General features: G+C 36.0%; 1 protein-coding gene and 1 pseudogene across 3 annotated transcripts in view; one reads left to right on the top strand and one right to left on the bottom strand.

The window, feature by feature from the left end:
* The window catches only part of RPRD1A (regulation of nuclear pre-mRNA domain containing 1A), a 65,782-nt gene that overhangs the window by 39,544 nt on the left and 15,263 nt on the right, over positions 1-10,975 (bottom strand). For all 3 annotated transcript variants that reach the window (XM_011361510.2, XM_011361492.2, XM_011361501.2), the window contains exon 2: positions 673-802. In XM_011361510.2, coding sequence (XP_011359812.1) covers positions 673-802 — 130 coding nt within the window. The remainder of the gene's footprint in view (positions 1-672; positions 803-10,975) is intronic.
* On the top strand, positions 10,634-10,752 carry LOC111741669 (annotated as a pseudogene).

Genomic DNA, 10,975 nt, shown 5'->3' with positions numbered 1-10,975 from the left:
AATTGTTCAATACAAACCATCATTCACCATTGAATTCTATAACTTAGACTGATTTAATAGTCTATCCCAGTAGTGTTCATCCAGTAATCTATGAAATATTTGCATATGTTTAGAAATACACATTTAAAAAGGGCATAAGCTGAAGTACAGACTCCTACCCTCGGAATTTTTCTGCAGCGTAATTTGTCAACAGGTTTATGATTCTTTTAAATAAATATTCTATATTTCCAAAGCATTTAAAAATGTTATGACATATACCTACACACTAGAAAACTTTAAAATCATTATAAACAATTTGATGAAAAAAGGTAGTAAGTTTATCCAGAAATATCAGCTGTAAGACTGATATCTTTATAAGCACGCAAAATTTCAATTTAACACCTTCATACATTCTTAATAAAATTTTTTTCCAATTTGGCAGTTGTTTTGGTCTCTTTAAAGAAAGCTGTACAAGCACTCCAAATGCCTAACTTAGCAACAGCTCAAAAAAGTTTCCTTCACACAAAATATTCAAAACATTTACAAATGCCATTTATAGGTAAGTCTTTTCAAATGAAAACTTCAAAGAAGTACATTCCCTTGTTTTTATTTTATGGCTTAAGGCAAATTTTAGCAAAAGGACATATTATGCATTTAAAACAGATTAGCTAATACTCAAAACAATTATCATACCTTGAAACATGCTTAAATGCCTCCACTATAACCGGTGCAAAATCTTTTGTAAACTCCGGCCCCTTCCTTTTGCTGTTCTGAATGACATCATTGGCTAGGTAGAGAAAAGTAAGCTTTCTGTTTGGTTTGGCTGAAAAATAAAATAAAATAAAAAATTTAAATCTACTTAAAATATCCTCACTTAACTTGGACATACTTTCTCAATACCTGAATTAAGCAATTTGAGAACTACAAAACCTAACCTTTATTTATTATGTTCAATTCTAGCTTTTCATTCTATAACCAAACCTATCAAGTCACTATTCTTTTATTCACCAAGATAACTACTCTATAGTTTCTGGAGATCAATCATGTGAGGAAAAAAGAGAACTCAAGAGGCAGAGGTAGTCAATGATGTATCTTTTCGTTTCCTTGCAGTTTTACTAAGTCACCCAAACTACTTTTTCTTGATTGCTAGCTTTATCGCTATTCTCAAATAGTTTTACAAACTGAAATCCTCATATCTGTGTAAAAATGCACCTCTGTGACTCTATCCTGTATGAAATTTTATTAAAACTAGTAAGCACTATATGAGATACAGCCATTTATAAGTAAGATGGTGATTAGTTATGTTATTAAGATAGCACCCTAAACCCTAAATTGCATTTAATGTCCATGTTGATTTAAACACCAATTTTTAAGTTACTGTGAAACAAAAAGGGTACAACATGTTGAAACCGGTTGAAAGAGACATCAATCGATTACATATTTTTTGTTTATGAAATAAATATTTGCCAAGCTAATAAGAGTAAATGTTAAGGAGACCAGAGGGGTAAAGTTTAGATTTTTTCCCCCTTTGGTTTACAATGACCTTTAAATAACTGAATTCATCTTGACAAAAACATGTCCCTACTCATTATATTCTATAGGCATAAGTCATCTTTCTAGAAGAGCAGATAAGATTTCAACAGTTGTGGGCCAGAATACATTTTTACTGGTTACCATGTTAAGTGGCATAGTAGTATTGAATGTAACTCAAACGAGATCCATATACATAAAGTTAGTTAAACAGAATCTTCTATACTATTTTCATAATATAATTTTACTAGAATTAAACTTAAATCATTGTCATACAATTATATTCAGAAACATCATACTTTGTGGCATCCACATTACGATGTAGAAGATTTACAGTCAGAACTGATAACCCAGTGCACTATTCGTGTGGGGTAGCTTATTGGATTTAAGTCAAAAATTTGGGCAGGATGCAATTGGACCTTTAGATTTGAGTATTAGATTTAAATTTTAAGCATTCAACATATTAAAAAACACTTCTGAGTTCACATCTTCCTTGAGGGAAAACTAGCAACCCAACCTTCTCACAAGAGACTGTAACATACTGAGTCACAACTGATTAGATTTTACAAACCTGTGCTGTCCTTTGTATAAACTGGTATGCCTGTCTAAAACTGCCACCCACAACTTTTCATGCTTTTGAAAGTCACAGGCTCAGAATAAAGATGAGGAAGAAACTGTAGTAAGAGACCACCTTCTGATTCTTCCACCTCTTGCCTGGTTAGATAACCCAAAAAGTACAACTGGTTAAGGTACCAAGACCCTTTCCCATGAAGATGGTAATAACTGTACTTTTCCAAGATTCAACACTCTTTTTTTTATCTACCCTGCCCAAAGAAAATCCCACCCCCCAAAAAGGTTGCTATTATTTAATCCAAATATTTGCTTTCTCATCATTAAACTGGGTTTAAAAACTCAAATTTAAAAATTTTATTATTATTGCCTAATTGGGAGACTCCCTGCAGTACTTTTAGGTGCCTACACCAATGGACTACTTTTTTCTAAATTACTGAACTTTTACTGTGTAATACACTATTCTCAGTACTTTATATATATTACCTAATTTAATCCAAATAATGTAAGGTGCCATTATTATCTGCATTTGGCAGTTGAAAAACAGACATCAAAAAGATAGTGCCCACAGTGAAATAGCCAGGAAGGTATCAGCCAGGATTTGAATTCAAAACACCCAATTCCAAAGCAGTCCCTCTTAACAATTAGACTATGCCTACTGTCATGAAAAAAGAGAATGTTACCTTTTAAGATTAAGTAGCAACTCAATCAAAATATTTCAGAATGTAGCAGCATTATTCACAAGAGCTAAAAGGTAGAAGCAACTCAAGTGTCCATCAACTGATGAATGGATAAGAGAAATGTAGTCTTTACACAAACAGAATATTATTCAGTCTTAAAAAGAAAGGACATTCTGAAACTTGCTACAATGTGGATAAACCTAGAAGAAATTATGCTAAGTGAAATAAGTCAGTCATAAAAAGACAAATACTGTATGATTCCACTGACATGAGGTAGCTAGATCAATCGTATTCAGAGAGACAAAGCAAAATGGTGGCTGACAGGGGCTGGGAACAGGGAGATATGGAGAGTTACTATTTAATGGGTGTAGAGTTCTAACTGTGTAAGATGAAAAGAATACTAGATATGCATGGTGATGATGGCTGCACAACAGTGTGAATGTACTTCTAACACTAAACTGGTTAAAATACTAAATTTTGTTAGGTGTATTTTACCACAAAAATTTTAAAATATGTATTTTACAACATTTTTTAAATTCATAGGCTACTAATCTCTTTAAAATAACTCAAAATAATTTCTACAATGTACGTTAAAGTAAAAATTTACAAGATTTCAAAATATATTCTGAAGGACAACTCTGTACCATGAGCATAGACTCGGTATGTGGTCCAATACCAAAACATTATTTTCATTTTTTTTCCTTTGTGGAACCCAAGATAAAATATGAAAAATACCTAGAAACTGCTATAATGTATAACTTTCAAATTTTCAGGGGAAAAAAACTTACTTCCATTTAAAACGGTGTGTACATTGAGACTGGCCAAGATGGCCTAGAAGCTAGATGCTGTGCATGCCTCCAATCGTGACCACACCAAAATTACAACAAAACTATAGAGCAACCCTAACTGAGAGTTGCCTGCGGTCTGGCTGAACATAAGTCCTACAACTAGGGTACATACATAAGAGGCAGGCAGGAGAGGCGGAGACATAAAAGTGCCAGTACCATGACAGTGTGTGACAGTCCAGAATCAAAAGGGTTACCTTGGCTGTAGACCCTCTCCCACCTGAAGAGCGAGGGGTTCTGGCCCCACACTGGGCTCCACATCGAGGGTTCAAGTGCTGGGAAGAGAAGTCCCCCAAACCTCTGGCTGTGAAAACCAGTGGAGATTGTGGCTGAGTGAGATGGAGGGCTGCAGCAGTCACAGACGTTCCTCTTAACCCATTTCCTGTTTGCCCCGAGAATACTCACCAGCAGCGTTTACCCGGAGATAACTCAGATTATCGTCCTCTTCTTCCCCCCGTATTTTGTCACATATCTTCTTTTTTTTATTATTATTTTCACATCGCTCTAGTACATCAATAGTCTTTAGAAACAAACAATATCATTCTATTTACAGCATTGTTTTTAATAGTGGTATTTCCATTTACAAAATATAGTAATTATTGATGCCTGAAAATGTCCAATCCTAGAAAATGTAGCATTCCTACACATGATATTAATTAACATCATTCTCAAATAGTTATTAGCCGAAGATTCATTTAATGAATCCGATTTATGTACACATTTGTTTCATTAGGATTAGAGGCAAGTTCTGTTTAGCAATAACTTCAAGAACAGTTTTTATATTTTATTTTTACATTGAAAACCAGATTTGCTTCAGCCTCAAAAAGCGTGTTTATGTAAAATTAAGTTAACGCTGGCAATAAGCTGCACTTTTTTTCTCCTAAAGGCAAAATGAGTTAAAGGGCCCACGCCTGGGCTTTACTCCGTTATGGATTCACTTGCTCTGAGCTCCAGCACTAGACAGCTGTTCCAGGAGCGCCAGGGACATACAGGGAGACACTGAGTGGTTAGGCTTCAGGACAAGGGCCGAAGGGTGGCTCTGTCCCAGACAGAAGTGCTAGGAATAACCACTGTTCCTTGGTTAAGCCCTCCCCACTCCCAGGAACCAGACACAGGCAGCCGCCATACCTGAGTGTCCACCAACCAGAATAACACAGGTCGCTCTGCCCAGAGGATTCTGAGGCTCCGCCTCTCCCAAATCATGGGCCCACCCAAGCTGTCTCCAGTGGTTTACGTCATACAAATAGTCTGGCTCGGCTCATGCTGCGGACTTTCTAAAAATCTCTCAAAGGCTCACAAAACCCAAAGAAGCAGCATTTGGCCTCTGTGTGCCTCATACTCCTTGCTGAGCAGCACCAAGCCTGGCACTAGCAGCAGCCAGCCTAGGTTTCTGGCTTGGCCTCCCGAGACACCTATAACCCCAGCATGGTGGCAGCTATCTGTGGACTGCTTGGTATCTCTTACCAGGTGGCCTGGGAAATGCATAGGCTGCAGCTGAACTTGGCCTGCAGTTTGGGCTGGCATACCCAGTGGCCTGCTTTGACCTACATCAGAGCTGGAATATCACCCAGGGCTGGATTCAAGGAAGACAAAACCAAATGGCAGACTGGGCAGGCACCAGAGCCCTGTTAAAGTGAATCTTGCTTCATAAGGTCAGCCCCTCATCGACCAAGCCTCACAACCAATCAGCCCAAAGGTCAATCCCTCCCATGGAAGAGTAAACAGCAACCAAGCCTCCACTACATCAGGAAGGAGGTAGTGGAACTACTCATACAACTCATACAAGGGACACATCTTGAGCACCTCGCTCAGGTGACCAGGGAAGACTGCCACTAGGCCCCACAGAACACTTACTAAATAAAGACACTCTACTAAAACCAGGAGACTTAGGAGCCCTACCTAATAAATAGAAACGAACACAGGGAGACAGCCAAAATGGGGAGACAAAGAAACATGTTCCACATGAAAGAACAGAACAAAGCTCCAGAAAAAGAACTAAACAGCAATCCATCAGATGCAGATTTCAAAACACTGGTTATAAAGATGCTCAAGGAACTTAGGAGAAGAGTAGATGAACTCTGTGAGAACTTTAATAGATATAAAACATAAAAACTGAGATTGAAAACATATAAAAGAACTAGTTGTAAATAAAAAATACAATAACTAAAATGAAGAATACATTAGAGGAAATCAACAGTAGATTAGATGAAGCAAAGGATCTAATCAGTGATTTAGAAGATAAGGTAGTAGAAAGCATCCACTAACAACGCAACAAGAAAAATCCAGAAAAAATGAAGACAGTGTAAGGGGCCTCTGGGACAACATCAAGCACAACGAGAACTGCATCACAGCAGTGCCAGAAGGAGGAGAGAGAGAGAGCAAAGAATTGAAAATCTATTTCAAGAAATAACGACTGAAAACTTCCCTGGTAAAGAAAATCTAGTGAAGAAAATAGACATACAAGCCCAGGAAGCGCAGAATGTCCAAACAAGGTGAACCCAAAGAGGCCCATACCAAGACACATCATAATTAAAATTCCAAAGGTTAAATATAAAGAGAGCATCTTAAAAGCAGCAAAAGAAAAACAATTAGTTACCTACAAGGGAGCACTCATTAGACTGTCAGCTGATTTTTCAACAGAAACTTTGCAGGCCAGAAGGGTTTGGCACAAAATATTCAACGTGAAGAAAAGCCAGGACCTACAACCAAGATTACTCTACCCAGCAGAGCTATCATTTAGAACTGAAGGACAGTTAAAGAGCTTCTCAGACACGAAAAACTAAAGGAGTTCATCACCACCAAGCAAGTATTACAGGAAATGATGGAGGAACTTCCTTAAGAAAAAAAAATGAATCAAAAATATGAATAAAGAATGGCAATAACGATATATCTATCAACAAGTACTTCAAATAAAAAAATAATTAAATGCTCCAATTAAAAGATGGGGTGGCTGACTGGATAAGAAAACAAGACACTCAAATGCTGCCTACAAGAGATTCACATCGGACTGAGACACACACAGACTGCAAGGGATGGGAAAAGATATTTCATGATGGACCTAGAGAGTATTGTGCTGAGTGGACTAAGTCAGTTAGAGAAAGACAAATATCATATGATTTCACATACACGTGGAATCTAAAGAACAAAATAAATAACAACAATGAAAAGCCAAAAACAAACTCACAGATACAGAGAACATTTTGAGGGTTACCAGATGGGAGGGGGGTTGAGGGAGTATGTGAAAAAGGAGAAAGGGATTAAGAAATACAAAATGGTAGTTACAAAATAGCCATGGAGATATGAAGGACACAATGAATATAGTCGATAATATTATAATAACTATGTACGGGATTATATGGGTACTAGATTTATTAAGGTGATCACTTCATGCGATATACAGATGTCTAATCACTATGTTGTACACCTGAAACTAATATAATCTTATATGCCATCTACAATTGAAAAAAATATATTATTAAAAAAAGGGAAAAAAAGAGAAATTTTGGATCAGACCTACAATGCAATGCTGTGCAGTTACTATTTGGAATAAGAAAGGTATACATCATCCACAATATATTGTATGAAAAAGAGTCACAGAACTGCATGTATTTTTTGTTTGGTTATCCCTGAGGGGTAAGACAAGGATTAAAGCAAAAACAAAAACCAAAAACAAAACTGTGTACTTTTATGTAGAGCAAATATTAATTCAATTAACCACAACAAGCAATATCGGAAGAAAATCATGAAAATGATTGTCAAAATAATAGAGCCATAAATTGTTATTAAAACATACAAAGCTAACAGAAAAGGCAAACAAGCTATTTTATAAATCCTTAAAAAAAGAACTCTGTTGGTAATAGAATATAAGGCTCAATAATGGGTCTAAACTAGTTAATTCCTGTTTCTGCTGTTCACAGGTTTCCTTATAAAGATATCTATTTTCCCAATCTTCAAATCAATTTAACTTGCATTTATTTAATGTCTGCCATGTGTCAGGGATCACGCTGGGAATAGACCAACAATAATCTTTCCTGTTCAATAAGGAATTTGCAAGCTCCACAGAAATCCGCACGATAGGTCAAATCTCTAATAATGTTAGTTCTTTTTTATTTTTTATCCTTCTCTCCACTGATATATCACGCTAACATTGGAAGCAATTATTAAAAATATTATTATATCCCAGTGTGTCTATATGCGTGCATACTGCTATACTTGTACCAATAAAGTATAAGCCAAATAAAGACCAGTCAAAATTTATATTGTGATGAACCATTTTCTTATAACTCACTGCTCTAAACTAAATATTAAACTCTTATGGATACTAAGTGTAGCCCCTCCTCCTGGAGCCTTCTGTATGAACAGGTACATCGAAACACAAATAATAACTATTAAAAAAAATATGGCTAGACAACATATAAAAACATAGTACCGCCTAAAAAGTTGAACATATCTGCCTAAAAGGGCAATACAAGTTCAGTCATCACACAAATAAGAAAGTGACATAATTCACAAAAAAGTCAAATAAAAAGGCAATTACAGGTTTCAAAAAGAGGAGTCCGAAATATTAGATAAACAGTATGAAACAAAGTTAGCCAGTCAGAGGCTTACAGAAATGCCATCTAGTTTCACTAATTCATGATCAGTTCATAATCATGTTTTATTTATTCATAACCAGAAAGTGGTAGGATCATTACTTATTCTCTTATACTGCACAAGTCACATGCCCACTGATTTTGCTATGATGCAGAATATCATAATCTAATGTAATTACCCAGGTTTCCATGCGATTGAAATTTAAAACCACAATAGACGATGATGCTGATAACTACAACAAATAGCTAAAATTGTATTGTGTTACCTCAGAAATACAAGAACCCTCTTTCAAGAAGTCCTCGACATGCACAGAAGCAGCAAAAATTGAAGAAGTATATGTACATACATGTGCAGGTACACACATAACAATAACCATTACTGTAGGTCTTATAGAAGACAAGCAGAAAGTCATTATCTTGAAACGAAAATTTAGTAAAGATTTATTAACTGTTGGACAGCCTCATTTACTTCCTTGGTAAAGTGAATTGCTACAGACTAGAAGACATGTTCCATACAGGGATAGGTGGTTGTAAGGCAGAATCTACTTTAACTCAGTAATATTCTTTGCCACAGAAAGTACATAATCAACATATGTTTCTTAAATGGACTTTATCTGCCCAAACATGATAAACAGTTCAGTCAGACATAGCCAGCTGCTGCTTAATAGCTGAGGTGCGTGGAAGCTGGATAGAGCCGGTGTATTCCTGTACCACAGCAAGGATGCCTCACTTTGGGCAGCCCATCCCTTGCTTAAATCCCTCAAAGATTTTCTACTGTTCTCCAAATAACATTTTAAATCATTATCATGAACCAAAGGCCCAAACAGGTCTGTTTTCACTCTCTACACTACTCTCTTCATGCCCACTACTCCTAGTCCTCCAACTTTCCCAGCTTCTATCCATCCTTCAGATCTCAATTAAATGGGTTCCTCTATTTTGTCCCTGACCACCGAATACATATAGGTTAGGCAGCCTTGATATGCTCTCAGAGCACCCCATATTTTTTCTATGAAGCACTTATCCCAACTATAATTGTTTTTATTTAATCAAGTGCTTCCCAACTAAACTAAGTTCCAGTTAAAGCAACAACTATCATTCTCACCTACCAATCTATGGAAAGAAGCCTAGCAGGTGATTTAGAATTTGTGCAGTACTTACTAGGTCAATAAATTCTGGCCTAGACCTGTGCCTTTAATTATTTGTTCCACTAACTTGGCTTCTGGTCTTAACCTTGTCCTGCATAGCCACAAAAGGGAACATATGTAAAATTAAACTGCTCTCAGAAACCTCAAATTCAGGAAGACAAACTTTCTTACAGATCTAACTGCTGTCGCTTATTTTCAATGCATTGAATTCAAATATTTTATTCCCCACCTCCATTCTGGAGTTCTCAAAAATCAATAACCTAATAAAAATGGACAAGTGCTGTGAATGAGAAGGTCAAAGAAACTCAAATGTTAAGTAATTAAAACCAATTATCATTTTCTACCTATTAAATTGATCAAGATGAAAGTCTGATACTAACTAAAATAGGTAAGGATATCTATTTTAACAGTATCACCTTTTTAAGAGTATCACCTTTAGATATCTTCAGACATTGGTAGTTAAAATAAATTAGGGCAAACTCTTAGAAAAATAACTTGGCAATATCTATAAAAAATGTAAATGCACAAATCCCTCAACTCTGCAAATTTCACTTCTAGAAATTTATCCTACTGTCATGTTCCCATAAATGCACAAAGGAATCACTTAGGAGATTCATGATAACATCAAGAAAGATATGACTAAACAAATCATGGTACATCTATACAATCCAATACACTAAAACTGTTCAAATATGAGATAAAGATTTATATATTCATATGAAAAGATATCTAAGACATAAGGTTAAGTTGCACACATACATAGATACACAATTAAACAGTTCTACTTTGCTGAAGATCAAGAAAGCATCTTGGCGGCGGGGAGCTGTCAAGAGTTAGCAACAAAAAATTAAGTCATAAAAGGGAAATACACGAGTTGGATATTAAATGATTAACTTAAGCCTACATGCTGAAAAAGGCTTCTGGGTAATACTGACTTGGTGCCCCAACAATTTACTTTGTCCTGCAGGTCCATTTATTTACTCATAGTTTAACCTGTTTCAATGTTTGGTAAAACAAACAAACTCCACCTAGGCCCAGATATCTTTCTCATTCTAAAAGGCCAAGGCAATTTGAGTTCTTGAAATAATTTAGAAATGATTTGATTTTGGTATATACAACAAATGAACTTTTAAAATCTTGATAAAAACAAACTTCATCTTAGACCATTAGACCACGATAAAAGACATATCAACGGTAAGAGTTCTGTAAGAATACACATCACAGTTTACTCACATTATGCTTCTAGAGTGAGACTGAGACTAAAACATTTTGCACTTTTAAGAATATTTTAAGTCTATGGCCATGCCACTATGAACAAGCCCGATCCCATCTGATCTTGGAAGCTAAGCAGGGTCGGGCCTGGTTAGTACTTGGATGGGAGACCACCTAGGAAGACCAGGTGCTGTAGGTGTAAAAAAAAAAAAAAAAAAATTACCTGGGGAGTTAAAAAAAAAAAAGAAGTTGCTAGAGAATTAATTCAGTTGACAAAGGGGAAAATTTAAGCATTTATCCTGCTTTGCCTATATGGGCTGTATTTCAGTCACCAATAGCTGATGAAGAAGAGTTCTTATACAATAAATGCTCAAACTTCAGTGTGCCTCTGAATCCCGAGGGCTTGTTAAAACATAGATTAC

Source organism: Pteropus vampyrus, unplaced genomic scaffold (assembly GCF_000151845.1).
Source record: "Pteropus vampyrus isolate Shadow unplaced genomic scaffold, Pvam_2.0 Scaffold3, whole genome shotgun sequence".
NCBI lineage: Eukaryota > Metazoa > Chordata > Mammalia > Chiroptera > Pteropodidae > Pteropus > Pteropus vampyrus.
Note: the sequence above shows the minus strand (reverse complement) of the source record. Positions and strands in the feature narration are given on the sequence as shown.